Source organism: Mercenaria mercenaria, chromosome 15 (genome assembly GCF_021730395.1).
Source record: "Mercenaria mercenaria strain notata chromosome 15, MADL_Memer_1, whole genome shotgun sequence".
Lineage (NCBI taxonomy): Eukaryota > Metazoa > Mollusca > Bivalvia > Venerida > Veneridae > Mercenaria > Mercenaria mercenaria.
The window spans coordinates 7,087,646-7,108,759 of NC_069375.1; the positions used below are offsets into that span (position 1 = coordinate 7,087,646).

The 21,114-nt window shown below is 35.7% G+C and overlaps 1 protein-coding gene across 1 annotated transcript; it reads left to right on the top strand.

The window, feature by feature from the left end:
- Positions 1-6,824: 6,824 nt before the first annotated feature.
- On the top strand, positions 6,825-15,355 carry LOC123537239 (endoplasmic reticulum chaperone BiP-like). The gene is made up of 6 exons (XM_045320928.2): positions 6,825-7,146; positions 7,487-7,637; positions 8,424-8,903; positions 9,199-9,589; positions 10,868-11,017; positions 11,717-15,355. Exons 2-6 carry the CDS (start codon positions 7,489-7,491, stop codon positions 12,542-12,544), a joined length of 1,998 nt encoding a protein of 665 aa, XP_045176863.1. The 5' UTR covers positions 6,825-7,146; positions 7,487-7,488; the 3' UTR covers positions 12,545-15,355.
- The last annotated feature ends 5,759 nt before the right edge of the window (positions 15,356-21,114 follow it).

Below are 21,114 nucleotides of genomic sequence, written 5' to 3' on the forward strand. Positions count from 1 at the left end.
AAAAGAATGCAGCACAGACTTGCAGGAAAGTATCGCTAAGAAGAGAACTTGCGCATTTCGCCAGGTCAGTTATGTACATCGTATGGTACAAGGTCTCCGTAACCTGTTCTAAAATAGTTTGTGTCTTAGCTAGAGAACAGAGAATGCTTTTGGTCTGATGGTCATCAGACTTTATAACACGGTTGTTTATATAGACGGTAGATTATTCCCGTAAAGCTCGAGGAAAATTACAAACTTGGTTTCAAACAGGTCGAGTTTATTTTATTGCTCTTCGAAGTCTTTAACCCATTTCCCTGACACGTACATATTCAATAAAGTATCTTTATTTTTAGCTTGACTATTCGAAGGATAGGTAGAACTATTGTACTGACCGGATCGCGGGTATCTGCGTCTGCGTCACGATTTGGTGAAGTGTTTGAAAGTCTATTGATGTCTCGTATGGGGCGTCGTTTTACTATTTTATAGGCATTTTTTGATATCAGAAAATCATTTCTTGATATCAAAAATTCGATTTCTTGATATCAAGAATTCCATTTCTTTATATCAGAAAATCATTTCTTGATATCAAAAAATCTGTCACATTTCTTGATATCAGAAAATCGATTTCTTGATATCAAGAATTCATTTTTTTATATCAAGAAATTGATTTTCTGATATCAAAAATTCGATTTTTTGATATCAGGAATTCATTTTCTGATATCAAGAAATGCTGTCCATTTTCTGATATCAAAAATAAAAATTTTGATATCAGGAAATGAATTTTTGATATCAAAAAAATCGTGTTATTTCTTGATACCAAGAAATCGAATTCTTGATATCAATAAATATCAAGAAATCAATTTTTTGATATCAAGAAATCAAGCCTATTTTTTTAAGTCAAAAATTCGGCACTTCCCGATCTAAATATAGATGGATTGAACAGGATCATATAGAATTGTATAATCCCCGCTATGGAACGCCTGGACTGTCTTGACATGATGATTATTACTTCATCATGTGCATTTCCCAATATATTCGGTACAAATTATAATCTTTCTTGTAGATAAAACAGTTTGTCCGGTACATTACTTAGTTTGTGTTGTGCATTCACCAGTTTGTGCTGTACAATTGATAGTTTGTCATGTGCATTTTCCAATATATTCGGTACAAATTATAATTTGTCTTGTAGATTAAACAATTTGTTATGTACATTTACTAGTTTGTCCGGTAAGTTTCTTAGTTTGTGTTGTGCATTCACTAGTTTGTGCTGTCCAACAGATAGTTCGTTAATATAGTTTCTTAATATGTTCGGTACTAATCATAATTTGTTGTGTAGATAAAACAGTTTGTTATGTACATTAACTAGTTTGTCTGGTACATTTCTTAGTTTGTGTTGTGCATTTACTAGTTTGTGCTGTCCAGTTAATAGTTCGTTATGTGCTTTTCCCAATATTTTCGGTACAAATCATAACTTGTCTTGTAGATAAAGCAGTTTGTTATGTTTTAATAAACAGATACATCTATATATCTTTTCAAAAGTTTCCGAAAATAGATAATTGCCGAAAAGAACTTAACATAAGTAGTATATCTGTTGTATGTATGAGAATCCACTTGTAAAGACAAAAATTGTAAGGGTACACGTTGTGTAATTTAACATGAAATCAGATATTTTTAAGCAATCAATTGGACAGCACAAACTGGCGAATGCACAACACAAATTCAGAAATATACCGGACAAACTAGTAAATGTACATAACAAACTGTTTTATCTACATAACAAATTATGATTTGTACCGAACATATTGGGGAAAAGCACATAACAAACTATTAACTGGACAGCACAAACTAATGTATGGACATCACAAACTAATAAATGTACCGGACAAACTAGTAACTGTACATAACAAACAGTTTTGTCTACCAAATATATTGGAAAATGCACACGACGAACTATTAACTGTACAGCACAAATTAGTGAATGCACAACATAGACTAAGAAATGTATTAGTAGTCAACATAACAAACTGCTTTATTTACAAGAAAGATTATGATTATGATTTGTACCGAATATATTGGAAAAAGCACATGACAAACTGATAATCATTATGTCAAGACAGTCTAGGCGTTCCATACCCCGCACTAAATGAATTAATTAGGGGTTATCCCTAATTGCATGTCTATTTTTAGAATAGCGGGAATTTTGATATCAAGAAATACTGGCCATTTTTTGATATCAAAAAATCGATTTTTTGATATCAAGAAATCGAATTCTTGATATCAAAAAATGATTTCTTGATATCAAGAATTTGATTTCCTGATATCAAAATATATAACTATTTTTTTTATATCAAGAAATGATTTTCTGATATCAAGAAATCGAATTCCTGATATCAAGAAATCAATTTTTTTGATATCAAAAATTCATTTCCTGATATCAAAAATTCAAAATAGACAGCATTTCTTGATATCAAAAAATGAATTCCTGATATCAAAAATTCAATTTCTTGATATCAAGAATCATTTCTTGATATCAAAAAATATTTGATCATTAATTCTTTCGGGTAAATGTAAATTTTTAAAAATTATTATTGATTCTTTGGTGTAAACTTTGACGGCCAATCTGACTAAAGTACATCTCCTATTACGCTACGCATAGGATCTGAAAACGACCTATTCATTGCCTCGTTCTGACGGCTCTTTTGCTAGCCAATCAGAGCCTAGCATACAACATCTTGCAAATCTACATGTAGCATTGACTTTTGATATTTACAATTCTTATGTCGTAATGTATCAGATAGCCGGTTAGCTCAGTCGGAAGGCCACTTGCTTTGTAAGCGAGGGGTCCCGGGTTCGAGTCCTGGAATAACCGCATATTTTTCTTATCCTTTGACAATCAAACAAGTCGTCTGATTGGATAACATAAAAATAGCAATAATGGAAATCCAAAATATACAGAAGACGAATGTGAATAGGTCGTTCTCAGATCTTCGCGAAGCTTCGTTTAGAAGATCAAGTACTTTAGTCAGATTGCTTTGACGGCTTGCACGCTTTTTTAAATAGAAAAAAGATATTCTTTGTATTAAGTCCTTGCAAGTAGATTACAAAGGTATTTTTCAGGTGCGCTCACTAAGTCGTAATATAGACCACTTTTTAATTAACTCAAATACAATCTGGTGATAGATTTTTCTTTTTCTTTTTTTAACTCAAAGAGTTACATTTATTCCTATGTTCGATAAGCGTCCCAAAACACGTGCAATTTATTATACACCACGCAGTTTGCAAATAGAATATGTTCCAAGATTTTGACCGCGATGGATACCAATGAGTACACTCTCTTGCACACCGGGTACGTTAAATTATTCTTTTTTGAACCTGAAAAGTTATGGTAGGCTTAAGAGACACCATATGTATGTTGGCAAAAAGTTAAGATTTAGAAATATGTTTAAGATGAACATCATTAAATCACCGCAGTTTGCAAAACAAACTAGGAAGTAACTTATTTAAAATATGAAATGAAAAATAAAACAGAATCTGCATTTGGTGACAAATATTACTCTTTTCAAGTTCTATTCATCCAGTAACTGACCATCTTGCATGATAGACGTGTAACGGTGAGATGTTATACTGTCCCAAATGTAGCCGCATTAAAGATTAATTTGTGTTGTTGTAAAACAACGATTTCTTTGTATGATTTTGTTAAAAGAATGTCCCTTTTTAAAGTTAATTTATTAAATATTTGGGTAACATCCGTCAACAAGGACAAAACGAAGAAATAAAAAACAAAATGTGGGGCACCGCCTTTGAACATGGGATGTAGGGAAGGGGGCTGGTTAAATTATTTAATGGTGCACCAAACCTCACTCTTAATTCCCATAATTTCTAAGAAATTACAAAAGGAAGACGCAGACTACTGCACAACTGTATAGGGGCGCCTAACTCATATATTGGGTGTTGCGGCTGCAGGCCCCGATAAGAGAAGCTTTAAACTGTCATCTTCTCGTCAGTCCCTTGCTTAGGCACAAGTACCAGTCATACACTAAGTAAATCATTGTTAATTAGATTCAAAGGAATTATATCATGAGGGTGCAGCCCGAATGGTATAATAATAGGCATCTTAACGATAAACGATGACTTTATTCAAGAGCAAATCACTCTTTGAGATGAATTGTTACATAATAACATACACTATTCAGCCTTCGTTTAATAAGAAAACACACTGGGTCGTGTTAGAAATTGCATGAAATAGGGTATGCACATTTATAGCCATAATGCAGTCATTTTAAGGTACAATGTATTGGTGATATACCTGTTGTTTTGATCATGTTTAATATTCACATAAAGATTTGTTTTTAAACATTGTAAGGTAGTTTTAAACATGAAATTAGTAATGGCCGTAGATGCATAAGTAGAACTATATGATGTCTGTTAAGTAGCTCATCATTTAATACGGTAGACGTCCTGGTAGAATCTTTCAATTGCTTTCAGGTTTTAGAAAAAATTACACATTTTAAACGACTTGAATAAATTTAGAATCACTACAAATTGTTGTCTTCTTTTGGAGTCTGGAGTAAAGCAATTTGGCCTTTTAAAAGTTATATGTATAACCTAGGAACCTGTGCGGTAGATCAATGTAGTACAATGTGCAGAATCAATTTAGCCAACATAATTGGCAGTATTGAGCTTTGACCGGTAGACCTCAGATTCTTTCTCTTTGGAAGATATTCATGCATTTTGCAAGGATTGTCTTTAACTTAATGAAAACATTACATTTTAAAGATACTAAACAATTTACTTATTGCTTCAGGGATATTGTAAAAATTCACTGACCGAACCTGACAGCTGTCCTAATTTATCGTTGTAGATAGAATTGGAAAATCGAATTTTATTGCATATTAAAGTGTAGCCATGATCTAATTTCATGAATCTTTCCTTACGCAAATTTATTTTAGCCAGAATCAACAGGAATTGTTTTATTTATTATCAAGCATTGACATACATAAATAATACTTTCACCGAGACCTAATAAATAATAACAAAATACAACAGAATGTCTCGACCAATCAAACCGTCTGTTTCAACATATTGAAGTACAAAAGGCGGGGAGAGGGGGGAGGGGGTATATATAATAGAGAAAAGTGGAAACTTCACAGGTCGCTCAACACGGCCAAAACGAAAATGTTGCAGGCTCGGTTTGATTGAACCTGTTCATGGACGCTGGTGGAAATGTGTAATACCGTCCACGCCCTCTAGCCCCGGGTTGAGCAGAACTCAATATTTACACATGCTAAAAGTACAAAAAGCAATTTAGAGACATCCGCAGATGTATTCAAACGGCGGTGAACATGGAACCTTCAGTGATACACGTGTTTAGGCGTGTAATTCCATAAGAGCGGCGTTTGGTTCCCAGATAAAAAAACCCTATAGGTAGCTTTTGAAACAATGGCCAAGGAATTAAAATCTTGGATGCAAATATTCAACGAACAAGCCTTGTATAAAGGTAGTTAATGTTCATTGTATATTCATGTAAAACTATCATGTTTACATCTTCAGTGGGTTAAGTATGGCCAGAGGTAATTACATTTTTCATAATTTAAAGAAATACAACATACATTTCCAATAGGGATCTAACTCTATTTAATGGGTCTTTTTATCCTTACATAAATTTCTAAGGCCTAGTCTTTGTTCCCGGAAACATGCTCGAAAAAATTAGGGTAGGTAAGTCGGATTTTTTAAATTATTTTTTCTGTTAAGTGAGACTTTTCGGATTTTTTTTCGCGAGTCAAAAAATTAATACAAATAAGGGGGTTATGACTTTAGTGCATCTGTAAGTTGATTTCTAACATCACTGCATAAAAAGTTCAGTTTTGCAACTTTCTGTTAGAAAAGAAATCTTCCAAGGCCATAAATACATTTAGGGTCGTGTCAAAACACCATGAAACAAACTTTTTTTTACGTCTAATAGAATCTGGTATTAGACCTTCCTGCAAGTATGGACGACGGGATAACACAGATAAATGTATTGACTGATACGGAGTGTCTACTGCCCGTATTAGATCTTCCTGACAGAATATGTGAAAACTGAAACGGTCAGAAAATGTTGCTCAAATGTAATGGCCATCTTTAACAGAAAACCAGTTTAGTTTTAGTTTTATTTATAATCCATAGCATATAATATGCATGTGGATTATAGTCGGTTAAAAAGCTCATCAGAGCTTATGTTACTTGAAATTGTCTTGCCGACTCAAAATAAATCTTATCTTATCCTTTATTGAAGGCCGCGATCATATTGAATAGGTAAAGTATATGCGTGCTGGGGAAAATATTTCATGATGGACCTGTGAATTCTTTACTTATGGGTGAAACAGGTCTCATAAGCGTAAATACGACTAGCTTCTACTGATTATAAAACATACCGTACGATTTGTTGTGAATTAACTGTTGTTGTACTTTTAGTAGTTCAACCGCCACCTTTGTTTAAGACCCCCTCTGAGAAAATTGGCTGTGTCCGTGCATGGTCACTATACCTGTCCAGTACTGGACATTATGGTAAACGCTTCTTTCCTGCACAAATGACAATTTCGCAACTTCTGTCCGGTTTGTACAAATTTCTGGCCGCGATAAACCATTTGACTTGTCTTATCTTTTGGATAAAACAGGTAGTCATAAAACCCGATAGTTTACATTAACTCGATTAAATATAACTGTGTGTATTTGTTTATATAGTAAAAACAAGCACATATATTCAGTTTGTATGAACATCGGTATTTTTCGTATTAATACAGCGTTTACAATCTATTTTAAGAAGTAAATAACGCATGTCTCTTAAATGTTACAGAGTACGATGCTTTTGTTCTGATTTTCAACCGTTATAAGAAACACCACCCGTCATATTGACCTCACTTCCGGGTGGAAGTTGGGGAAATACGTGTCTTTTACGGGGACTTCGACGTAGACCAATCAAAATCCTACACACAGAAATAGTCGACCAATCGGAAACTAACACGACGAAGAATCGAGAAGAAGTACAGCGTTGTGTATTAACATCGTCACATCCGAGAAATTTCACTAACAGTTTGGACACGAATATAACACGATAGTCGTCATAAATTGTTATTCAACAGTGATAAACTTAAAGAATAATTTATAAGGAAACATAAAAAAGCTAAGGTAAGATTTAAAAAACAGATCTTGTATGTTTCTAAAGAATTTTTATTTCGCCGGCCGGCGTTCTGCACGTCACCAGCTTTTTGTTTTACGATTTTATGTGTACAGTATTGTTGGTTGTAAAATTAGAGGTGATCATAAAAATTTGGATGATAAATCTTCATTACAGTTTAAAATTCTATTTTCCATGTTTGTTAGTCTTTGACTCGGTGATCGGCTGTCGACATCTGTTTGATCTGGGGGCCTCTTGGCCGACAGACGCTGATGTAACATACTGTATGTACTTTACCACTACTAGGGACTACCCTGGTATCATTCATGAACAATGACTATATAATTTCAGCTATGAAAAAGTATATACCTTTGTGCTGTGCAGCACTGCTACTGTTTGCTGCAGTTGTGAGGGCTGATGATGGAGAGAATGGAGATGAACAAAAAAAGAAGGAAGATGTAGGAACTGTTATTGGAATTGATTTGGGCACAACATACTCATGGTGAGAATAAGACTATTCTGATTTATCTTATGTATTCAGTCAGGTGAAAGTGGGATATTTTACAGACAGATAATCAGATCGGAGACTTCCCCTGGATTGAGAGACAGTCTCTCTATCTAAACTTTGTCTCTTGTTTGAAAGACAAAATGTCTCTCGACCGAAAGACTAAAATTAGCTTAAGCAATGAAAATCAATGAAAGAATAATTAAAACTCTTTTTAGAATGTGCAAATTTATTTCAAATATAGAAAATTATCTTTCTTTTATCAAATTTTCAAAATCAAAATTATTTGGGAATTTTGCTTAAGCATTATAATGCTTAAACAAACTTCTATGACAATGCGTTTCTTGTACAGTTTACTTGAAATAACAAGTCGTTTCAATGAATAGATAATGCGCCTGTAAGGAAATTATTTTTTTAATAATGATTTCATGTTTTTTCAACACTTAAGCGAAATATAGTCTTTCGATCGAAAGATATTTTCTCTTTGAAACGAGAGACAGTGTTTAGATCGAGAGACTGTCTCTCGATCCAAGGGATGTCTCCGACCTGATAATATAAATATCCTTTTCTCGTAAAAACCTACAGGTATGGATTGACAGAAAATGCTTTGTGTAACGAGTGTGCATGGATTGTGTAGAAGAATGGTGTGTTTTAATAAATAATGTTTTAAAACTGTTTTATGTTTTCACAATTTTGCCTATTCCTAGCAGCATGTATTTAATAAAATAAAACTCTTTGGGCAGTTCAATGTTCTGACATTAACACAATCCTTTTCTTTTGCAGTGTTGGTGTTTACAGAAACAAGCGTGTTGAAATCATTGCCAACGATCAGGGAAACCGTATTACACCCTCATACGTGGCCTTTACTGAGGATGGTGAACGTCTCATTGGTGATGCTGCTAAGAACCAGCTAACCAGCAATCCAGAGAATACCATCTTTGACGTAAAGCGTTTTATTGGTAGAAAGTGGGAAGACCCATCAGTTCAACATGATGTAAAATATTACCCATTCAAGGTTGTCAACAAGAACAGCAAACCTCATGTTGAAGCTAAGGTGAAGGGAGACAAGAAATTATTCGCTCCAGAAGAAATCTCCGCCATGGTTCTCGGAAAGATGAAGGAGGTCGCAGAAGATTATCTCGGAGAAACCGTCAAGAATGCTGTGGTTACTGTACCTGCCTACTTTAATGATGCTCAGAGACAGGCAACAAAAGATGCTGGTGCTATTGCTGGTCTCAATGTCATGAGAATTATCAATGAGCCGTAAGTTTAAATTAAAGCAGACTTTGTTAATATTCAAAGATGGGAGTTTCTGTTAGAGAATAAAGTGGGTCTAAGAAGTTGAATTTCTTTGTATAATCTTTCAGTCAGTTTTGAACTTTTGAAACATATTCAGTGTTCCTTATTGAGTGAGTAAAACAATGCCATTTCATCAGTGTACATGTAATTCACAAACTCTATTTTGATGAGTAGTCTCTGATTTCAGGAAACCTTAATTTCATTTAAATATTTGTAAATTAAGGAATGATAATATATATATAATACTGTTATTTTACAGAACTGCAGCTGCTATAGCTTATGGTCTTGACAAGAAGGAAGGAGAGAAAAACATTCTTGTGTTTGATCTCGGTGGTGGTACCTTTGATGTCTCTATTCTCACCATTGATGATGGTGTATTTGAAGTATTGGCTACCAATGGGGATACTCACCTTGGTGGTGAAGACTTTGATCAGCGTGTTATGGAACATTTCATGAAGTTGTACAAGAAGAAGAAGGGTAAAGACATCAGAAAGGACAACCGCTCCGTTCAGAAACTCCGTCGAGAGGTCGAGAAAGCCAAGAGAGCATTGTCCTCCCAGCATCAGACCAAAATAGAAATTGAATCTCTGTATGATGGTGAAGACTTCTCTGAATCTCTGACCAGAGCCAAATTTGAAGAATTGAACATGGTAAGTGCTATATATTTGTTAGTCTGTTATTTACAGGAATTGAAGGTAATGGGAATGGTGTTCTAGTGATTCAGGTGTCCTTCACTCGGCCAAGAGGTTTTCCTGGAAGTGAACTGCACTGACAGTCGAAAGAACCTTAAAGCATTCTTCACAAGCTTAAACCAAAAATGATCGACTAAATATCTGGGCAATAAATTTGGAACATGTATTAAATGTATTAAGTTGTTAGCTCACCCGAGCTAAGTGTTATGACTGAGCTATTGTAGTCGGTGATTGTCCGTCCTCCGTCATCATCCATCAACATTTTCCGTTTGAAGTTTAAACAACATCTCATAAATCACAAGGCCAATTTTGTTGAAACTTCACAGGAATGTTCCTTGAATGGTTTTCTTTAGAAAAAATTCAAGGAATTAAATTCCTTGGAGAACTCTGGTTGCCATGGAAACCGAAAGAATTAGAAAAAAAAAATCTTCTTGTCCCAAACCACATGTCCTTGTGCTTTTAAATCTGATATGTAGCATTATCTATTGGTCCTCGACCAAGATTGTTCAGATTAACCCCTTAGACTCAAATATGGCCCCACCCTTGGGGTCACATGGTTATGCAGACTTGTATAGGGAAAAACTTTGAAAATGTTCTTGTCCAAAACCACAGGGCCTAAGGCTTTGATATTTGATATGTAGCATTATCTAGGTTCTTTACCAAGATTGTTCAAATTATACACTTGGGGTGCAAAATGGCCCCACCCCCGGGGGCACATGGTTTAAAAAAACTGGTATAAGAAAATTTTCAAAAATATTAATATATGTATATTAACTTTAGAATTTAAACAACAGCGTCCATTTGTTGAGGGGTCAATGCCCCCTGACCTAAAATGGTTTTTAGTTATAACACATTCATCGGCCTATTGTGAAGGCAAATTTGCTTTATTTTACTAGTATTTCAACACTAAAACCTCTGCTGGAGGTAAAACTTTAAAATTCAAACAAAGTACATCTCATACCTTTCAAAGTAGTACAGAATTTCAAATATATTCCATAAGTATCACCTTCTGATATAGTATGTTACTTAGAGTAAAAGTGGCCCTGCCGCCAGTTCATTAGTTTCACATAGACTTAGAGGAAAAACATTGAATATCTCCTTGTCTAACACTGCAAGGACTGGACTGTGACATTGTGTTAGTTTACAAGTAAAATGTGGTATTTATTTTTTGGTACTAAAATTGAAAGAGAATATAGAGAATCTGTTGACTCAGTGTGATGCTTCTCTTACTTCCAGGATTTGTTCCGATCTACATTAAAACCAGTCCAGAAGGTTATGGAAGATGGAGACTTGAAGCAAAGTGATGTTAATGAAATTGTCTTGGTCGGTGGATCCACCAGAATTCCTAAAGTTCAACAGCTTGTCAAGGAGTACTTCAACAACAAGGTGAGCTCTCATGAGTGTTATTCTTACAGCTTATTCATGAAATGTTTTTATTTATTCAACTAAAATGATACACTCAGAGCAGGGGTCAAATTTAACAATAGTTCGTACTAGCTGAAATTAGCTAGTGCCCTTTTTGATCACTAGCTAAAGTGAAAAGCTACCGGCTAGAGTTAATAATATTTAATTACTCTATTAATATTTTACTGGCCAAAACTTACTGATTGATCTCTGTTAGCAGCCAGTCACAAACAAATATATTTCTATTAGCTTAAAATAGCTTGTGCCATTTTGTTGAACAATAAAATATCATAAACATAAATGATACCCTTTTATGAAGAAAAATGTGTACCTTCAAAACAGTTAAACTGAAGACATTTGCTTGTTATATTAATTTATTGACTAGCTGAAATTAGCTAGTACATTTCAAACCCACTAGCTATTTTAAAATTCCACTAGCATTTAGCTGTATGTTTGTCTAAATTTGAACCCTGTCAGAGGTAAACATTGTAATATATAAGGTTAGGTATAAAATACCTTTCAGGGGTTATGAAGGATAGCCAAGCTAGCCTCGGAGGCGTGTTAAAAATTACATTATTATATTGGAAGATTCAGATTGTCAGCTTTGTATATTTGATTAGTTTGCTCTATTTTCACTCAGTTTAGAGGGCAGTATCTTTACTGTTTGTTTTGTTTTTACAGGAACCAAGCAGAGGAATCAATCCTGATGAAGCTGTTGCTTATGGTGCTGCTGTCCAGGCTGGCGTACTGAGTGGACAAGAAGACACCAGCGACCTTGTCCTTCTCGATGTCAACCCTCTTACTATGGGTATTGAAACTGTTGGCGGAGTCATGACCAAGCTTATCCCAAGAAACACTGTCATCCCAACCAAAAAGGCCCAGATCTTCTCAACTGCTGCAGATAACCAGCCCACAGTGACAATTCAGGTGTTTGAAGGTGAACGTCCAATGACAAAAGACAACCACTTGCTTGGAAAATTTGATCTGACCGGAATTCCACCAGCACCAAGAGGAGTCCCACAGATTGAAGTCACATTTGAAATTGATGTGAATGGTATTTTAAGGGTTACTGCTGAAGATAAGGGTACTGGAAGTAAGAACCAGATTACTATCCAGAATGACAACAACAGGCTGTCACCTGAAGACATAGAAAGAATGATAAATGACGCTGAAAAATACGCTGCTGAAGATGAAGCTTTGAAAGGCAAAGTTGAAGCTAAGAATGAACTTGAAAGTTATGCTTATAGTTTGAAAAATCAAATTGGTGATAAAGAAAAGTTGGGAGCTAAGCTTAGTGACGAAGATAAAGAAACCATTGAAAATGCTCTTGATGAAAAAATTAAATGGTTAGAATCAAATCCTGATGCAGAAACTGAAGAATATAAAGCACAAAAGAAAGAACTTGATGAAGTTGTGCAACCAATCATGAGCAAACTATACCAAGGTGCTGGTGGTGAGGGTGGTGCCCCACCCACCCAGCAGGAGGAGGGTGATCATGACGAGTTGTAAGGCTTGTGTAACTTAGGGATATCATTATGTCTCCCCCAGGAGACATATTGTTTTTGCCCCGTCCGTCCGTCTGTCCGTCCGTCCGTCCGTACGTCACACTTCATTTCCGAGCAATAACTGGAGAACCATTTCACCTATCACCTTCAAACTTCATAGGGTTGTAGGGCTGCTGGAGTAGACGACCCCTATTGTTTTTGGGGTCACTCCATCAAAGGTCAAGGTCACGGGCCTGAACATTGAAAACCATTTCCGATCAATAACTAGAGAACCACTTGACCCAGAATGTTGAAACTTCATAGGATGATTGGTCATGAAGAGTAGATGACCCCTGTTGATTTTGGGGTCACTCCGTCAAAGGTCAAGGTCACAGGGGCCTGAACATTGAAAACCATTTCCAATCAATAACTAGAGAACCGCCTGACCCAGAATGTTGAAACTTGATAGGATGATTGGTCATAAAGAGTAGATGACACTTATTGATTATGGGATCACTCCGTCAAAGGTGAAGGTCACAGGGGCCTGAACATTGAAAACCATTTCTGATCAATAACTAGAGAACCACTTGACCCAGAACGTTGAAACTTCATAGGATGATTGTACATGCAAAGTAGATGACCCCTATCGATTTTGGGGTCACTCCATTAAAGGTCAAGGTCACAGGGGCCTGAACATTGAAAACCATTTCCGGTCAGTAACTTGAGAACCACTTGACCCAGAATGTTGAAACTTAATAGGATGATTGATCATAAAGAGTAGATGACCCCTAACGATTTTGGGGTCACTCTGTGAAAGGTCAAGGTCACAGGGGCCCGCACATTGAAAACCATTTCCGGTCAATAACTTGAGAACCACTTGACCCAGAATGATGGAACTTCATAGGATGATTGGGTATGTAGAGTAGATGAACCCTAACGATTTTAGGGTCACTCTGTTAAAGGTCAAGGCCACAGGGGCCTGAACATGGAAAACCATTTCCAATCAATAACTTGAGAACCTCTCGACCCATAATGTTGAAACTTCATAGGATGATTGTACATGCAGAGTAAATGACCCTTATTGTTTTTGGGCTCACTCCGTTAAAGGTCAAGGTCACAGGGGCCTGAACATTGATAACCAGTTCCGATCAATAACTTGAGAACCACTTGACCCAGAATGTTGAAACTTCATAGGATGATTGAACATGCAGAGTAGATTACCCCTATTGATTTTGGGGTCAGTCTATTAAAGGTCAAGGTCACAGTGGCCTGTTCATGTAAAATCATTTTTTGGAAATAACTTGAGAACCACTTAACCTACAATGTTGAAACTTTATAGGATGATTGGACATGCATAGTACATGACCCCTATTTATTTTGAGGTCACTTGATCAAAGGTCAGGGTCACAGGAACCTGAACAGTGACTTGAGAACCACTAGGCCACGAGTGTTGAAATTTAGCGGGATGACTGGACATGCCAAGTAGATGATCCCTATTGCAGCCAACCATCAGTGTCTCTTTGACTGTCGCTCCTGACCCCTATTGACTTCTTGCCTATAGGACTTTGCATTGGGGGAGACATGTGCTTTTTTACAAAAGCATTTTCTAGTTATCTATATCGTTATTTATCATTTATCATCTGGGTAGTTTGCATTATTGGGGTAGTTTCCATTGCATTGAAGATGGAGTATACAGGTGAACAGGACTGCATACTCAAAAGTATGTGATAGGCAAAGTGCAGGGATACCGATCCCAAGTTAGTCGTTTATTACAATGCATGCTGAGGGAAAGAACTCTATGTAGTTCTATGTGATATTGACCTGAAAATGTTACAGCAATCTGTCTGACAGAACATTGTTGTCAGTTCTCAGTCATTGTGTGCTCATTGTTTCGTAAAACAGTTCATACAACAGTAGTTCTGTTGAAATCTCTTAAAATGTCAAAAATTGTTCAAATTGGATTTTCACTTTTAAATTTTCTGTTGTATAAAGATCTGTTAGTTCATGGGGACCATTAAGTTAACCTGACACAGAAACATTTATTTTCAAGAGTTCTGTTCATTCATCACTTCATGTGTAGATGCTACATTTTTATGAATGTCTGACGAACAACTTGGCATATTTATAACTCATTCAGTATTTGGTAATAAGCAACTTTATTGACCCATCGATGGGGTATAACTTTGCTAGGAAGGCCTTTAAACAGTTTTGTTTCAAAGGTTTTGAAAGGATCGGTGCATAATCATATTTTTGAACTTGCTTTTTGTTTTGTATGAACAGTGATGCTTAGTGCTAACTCTTAAATTATTTTGTTAATGTAAATACATTGTAGTTCAGTGTGAATCAGGTCAGGTATAATTTTAATTGAAAAAAAATCATTCCCATCTATTTGTCCTGCAATCACTTGTTAAAATTGTTGTTTGAATTCATGAACGCTTTTCAGTGAAGATATGCTTTGTTTGATTTATATATAGCAACAATTGTCTGTCATCGATTAAAATGTTGGCATATGCATATCAATTATGTGTATGTTTTATATGTGTTTTATATTTTAGACAAAAAAACCTGGTTGAATTTGTACTTTCATTTCCATATGTAACTGAATTTATAAAGTATTTCCTATTGTTTAAACGTTTCAAACGTTTGAGGGGGAAAAGTTGTGTAAACGACTCCCATTTCATTAGAATACATGGATGAATGTTGCAAAAGTTTATGTATAAATGTTGAAGAGGCTGTATAGTTTTTGACAAAACAGTTTTGTGATAATAGTATGTTGAATTTTTTTGTGACATGTTGTATTGAACTATTGACAAAATAAAAATGAAAATACCAAGTATTAAGTATTTATTTTATTTTTAAATTTCATTAGGATGTAACTTTCACAAAATCATTTAGAAAACCTGTATATGAAATCTTGATAAAAAATTAATATGTCCTAATGTTTTTAGCTTGGCTTTTCGAGCTATTCTACTCACCCTGGTGGCTGTGTCTGCGTCACAACTTGGTAAAAGTTTTGCATTCAAGTACATACATGCAGGTATCATTTAAAGGCATATAGCTCCTCCATAACCTATGAATGGATTTTGATGAGACTTGGCATGGATGGTCCTCTACCAAAATTGTTCAAACAGTTCCATTTGGTTGCACATAGGGGCGGCCAGAGCTAAAAATAGAAAAATCTTCAAACAACATCTCCTAAACCGATGGTCAATTTTGAAATAATTTCACACAAATGGTCATGTCACCCTCTACCAAGATTGTTCAAATTTTATTTTATGCTAACTGATGAAATACAGGATTCTATCAGTGAGATATAATCCATATCAGTCACTGTTTTATGCCGGTCTACTTGTACATGTGTATGAATTTTAAATTATTTGCTAAAAACAGGATAAAAATTGTAGTCGCACTTTGGTCTTCGTAGTAGATTTCTCTATTCAAATTGTTTTACTTAATGAGAATTTCATAACGTTATGCAGCAAGAAATAAAGTAAAATGGAACTTTATGTCGTGTGCGTCTTTATGACCTCGCAACACGTCTGACGTCGTCTCTCTTTACGTGCGTCTGTTTCCTGCGCTGAGATTAAAATTTATTGCAAAATGCACATCTCAACATAATTAAGCATTAAATAAAAATAAAATTTGTTTGTTTTGAGTGAATATGGAATATTTTCACTCTCGCTATGCGCTCGTGAAAATATTTGAATTTTTTTTCACTTCTCAGTGAGATATATTCAATATTCACTAAAAACAAATATCCTCTATAATTATATTGATTCGTCTTAAAACATGGCCACCCAGAGGGCGTGGTCACTTTTCCCTATATGTATATAGTGGAAACTTTAAAAATCTTCTTGTGTGAAACTGCTGGCCCGATTTTAGCTCACCTGAGCCAAAGGCTTGTGGTGAGCTTTTGTGACCGCTCAACGTTCTTTGTCCGTCCATCAACATTTTCTTAAAAAAATCTTGAAAACCACTAGGCAGAATTACACCAAACTTCACAAGAATGATCCTTGGGTGCCCCCCTTTCAAAATTGTTCAAAGAATTTAATTCCATGCAGAACTCTGGTTGCCATGGCAACCGAAAGGAAAAACTTTAAAATTCTTGTCCAAAACCGCAAGGCATAGAGCCTTGATATTTGGCATGTGACTTCATCTGATGGTCCTCTATAAATAATGATCAAATTATGCCCCTTGGGTGAAAAGAGGCCCTGCCCCGGGAGTCACAAGTTTTACATGGACTTATATAGGAAAAACTATAAAAATCTTGTCTATAACCACTAGACCTAGGCCTTTGATATTTGGTATGTAGCATTGCCTTGTGGTACTCTATCAAAAATTTTCAAATTATAACCCTGTGGTGAAAAGAGGCCCTGCCCTGGGGGTCTGAAGTTCAACATGTATAGGAAAAAAAACTTCAAAAATCTTCTTGTCTAAAACTGCAAGACCTAGGCTTTTGATATTTGGTATGTTGCATTGCCTTGTGGTTCTCTACCAAAATTATTCAAATTATGCCCCTGGGGTGAAAAGAGGCCCTGCCCTGGGGTTCTTGAGTTTTACATAGACTTAATATATAGGAAAACACTTTAAAAATCTTCGTGCCTGAAACTGAAAGGAATAGGCTTTTGATATTTGGTATGTTGCCTTGCCTAGTGTTCCTCTACCAAAATTGTTCAAATTATGCCCCTGGGTGAAAAGAGGCCCTGCCCTTGGGGACCCAGATTTAGCACAGACATATCTATAAGGAAAAAAAATCTTCTTGTCTGATAAGTCAAGGCCTAGGCCTTTGATATTAGGTATGTACCATTGCCTAGTGGATCTCTAACAAAATTGCCCAAATTATACCCCTGGGGTGAAAAGAGGCCCCGCCCTGGGGGTCACTGGTTATATGGGTTTTTTAGGAATAAATACTTCAAAAATTATCAGATCATATTTTCTAGACTGCTTAATTATAATTACCTGATGATCCAAAGTGATTAGAGGCCACTTGACTTACCTTGACCTACTCACCTACTTTCTTGTTTTTTTAAGATACAGCCTTGAAATTTGGATGACATATACAATTTTGCACACCGATCTTAAAACTGACTTTCAATGACCATGAATTTGACCTATTATACTTACCTACTTTCTAATAATTTAGCATCAGTTTGCCTTTTTAAACATGTGCCTCATATTACTCAGGTGAGCAGTTCAGGGTCATCATGACCCTCTTGTAAAATAATTTTACACAAATGGTCCTTGTGTAACCCTCAACCAAGATTGCTCAAATTATTTTGATTCGTCAAAAAACATGGCCACCAGAGTGCGTGGTCATTTTTCACTATATGTTATATAGTGGAAACTTTAAAAATCTTTTTTGTGAAACTGCTGGCCCGATTTTAGAATAATTTTTACAAATGATCCTTGTGTGACCCTCTACCAAGATTGTTCAAATTATTTCAATTTCTCTAAAAACATGGCCGCCAGAGGGCGTGGTCACTTTTCCCTATATGTATACCATACTTGTCCATTATTGCCCTAAGGTAAAAAAAATGGCTACGCCCCTGTGTCTCACATGAACTTACTATACGCTTTTATATTAGAAACTTTGAAAATCTTCTTCTCTTAATCAATAATAGCTAGAGCCTTGATATTTGGCGTGTGATATCAGATTGGTAATGTCTACCATAAATGTTCAAATTATTAGCCTAGTTTCAAGTGTGTGTGACATTTATATAGCATAGGCTTACATAGAAGAAAGCTAACTCTGTACTTGTACAAACACACTTGAAGCCTTGTACACAGATGAGCGCTTAAGGATCAATGACCCTCTTGTTTAGTGGTCTGATTTTTAGCTCACCAGAGCCAAAAATTCGTGGTGAGCTTTTGTGACCACTTGATTTCCATATCCATCAACAATTTCTAAAAAATCTTCAAAACTACTGGGCAGATTTACACCAGACTTCACCAATCTTGTCCAAAACCGCAAAGCATAGAGCCTTGATTTTTGGTCTGTGACATAGATCTAATGGTCCTCTATGAAGAGTTCCAAATTATAACCCTGTGTTGAAAAGAGTCCACGCCCCTGGTGTCAGTTGTTATAGAAGTTAACTTTAATTCTGTAGGAAAAAATACTTAAAAAATTATCTGATCATATTTCCTAGACTGATCATATTTCCTAGACTGTTTACATAATAACCTGATGACCCTAAGTAGGGCTTGACCTACTGACCTATTTTCTTGTTTTTAGCTCACCTGTCAGGGTGAGCTTTTGTGACCGCCCGTCATCCGTCCGTTCACAATTTCCTTGTGAACACGATAGAGACCACATTTAAAGGGCCAAAATTTGCCATTTTTGGCTTGTGAACATGATAGAGACCACATTTTGCAATCAACTTTAATAAAACTTGCACATAACTTGTATTGGCATAATAGCTCAAATCCTTTCGAAAACTGACCAGATCCTTTCATGGGTTCCAGAGTTATGGCCCCTTAAAGGGCCAAAATTTGCTATTTTTGGCTTGTGAACACAATAGGTACCACATTTTGCAATCAACTTTAATCAAACTTGCACGCAACTTGTATTGGCATAATATCTCGGTTCCTTTCAGAAACTGGCCAGATCCCATCATGGGTTCCAGAGTTGTGGCCCCTTAAAGGGCCAAAATTTGCTATTTTTGGCTTGTGAACACGATAGAGACCACATTTTGCAGTCATCTTTAATCAAACTTGCATGCAACTGCATTGGCATAATATCTCGGTTCCTTTCGAAAACTAGCCAGATCCCATCATGGGTATCAGAGATATGACCCCTTAAAGGGCCAAAATTTGCTATTTTTTTTTTGGCTTGTGAACACGATAGAGACATTTTGCAATCAACTTTAATCAAACTTGCACACAACTTGTATTGGCATAATATCTCGGTTCCTTTCGAAAACTGGCCAGATCCCCTCATGGGTTTTAGAGTTATGGCCCCTGAAAGGGCCAAAATTTGCTATTTTGGCTTTTGCAGACATATAGAGACTTCATTTAGGGTTTAATTTGATACAAACTTGTAAAATATCTTCAATAAATCTTGGATTCCATGATGAATCTTTCAGATCCAATCATAGGTGCCGGAGTTACAGCCCCTGATTGACCCCTAAAAGAGCCAGAATTTGGTAATTTTTACCTTGTGAACACGATAGAAGTGACATTTTATATTTGATTTTAACAACGCTTACATACAACTTAAGTCACAATAAGATCTGGGTTTCTTTCAAAATCTGGCTAGATTTGATCATAGGATCTAGAGTTACTGCCCCTAAAAGGGGCACAATTTTCTATTTTGGCCTTTTCAGCCAACTACTTAACTGGTAAAGATTTTATCCAGTTTAAATGGACCTTAATTGGTATCCATCATCAACTTGAAGTACACATGCATAATTTTATGTCAGACTTCTGTGTGGTAAACAGTGTTTAAACTGTTCAGTCTCACGCACTCAGTTCCTCTTTAGACACCAACGTGTACAGATCACTAGCAAATAGTGTTTTGAACTTTCCAGATGGGGCATAGAATTCTTCAAGTGAGGACGCCATCCAGCTGGCTCACGGAAGGTCGATGATTCTGCATAAGTGCATGTCCGTGATGAAATGGGCATGGCTTACATTTACAACTTTTAGTCTCAAGACGATCGCTATTTTTTTTTTGTTTGTTTTTGTTTAGAATTTCCCTACTATGTGACAATTTCTCCAGTCTGAAAAATCTAACAAAATTCCAAAGTTTTATGCAAATGTCTTTGTTAATGAACAATCTGTGAAAACATTAATCATTTGGTTTGGCAGCTGCTCAATGACATTTTGATATGGTCTGCTACGTATTAGTATAGTCAAGTTGGTATGTTACATGATGTAAAAGTTGCATGTGGTCAGCATTTAACTAAAGAAATATTTCATGCGTTCATATAAATAATTACATGTATAATAGAAGTGTGTTTAGTACGAAGGAACATGGTGTTATTTCTTAGCATTAGATTTAGTAACATAAATATGGTTTAGTTTTCGTATATGTATTCAATAGTTTTCGTATATGTATTCAACAGAACGGGAGTGCAAATCAATAGTATATATTATTACTAAACATTCAGTTTCTATTGCTGTCTAATGTCAGCGTGATTTCATGGACCTACCCCAATCAAAATTCCGGAAAAAGTGCTGTTTAGTTAAGTTGAAAGTCCATAACCATAACGAACATTGAAGAAACAGGATACACCGTAGACTGGCATCAGTCGTTAGAGTCATTACCTGTAAAGCACTTGGCCATAAAATCCTCTCTGATACCACTTTCTCATAAAATTTACAATACCTCTAGTCTCTGTCTGTTGAGATAAGCCACAGTAAAAGGGAGCTACAGAAAATTTGATATATATTTTTAAAAAAAAAATGAATAAAATGGGAAATGTTTAATCTCAACAGACTGTGTAAGTCTAGATACACCGTAATGCGTTGCAATTGAATACCCACCGCCACTGCGTTTTTGGTCGATTATTTTATATGCCTGCAATGAAAATTCACCGATTACTAAGAAATACGTTTTGCTTGACAGTGTCATACTTACGATTTGATGCAAACGTG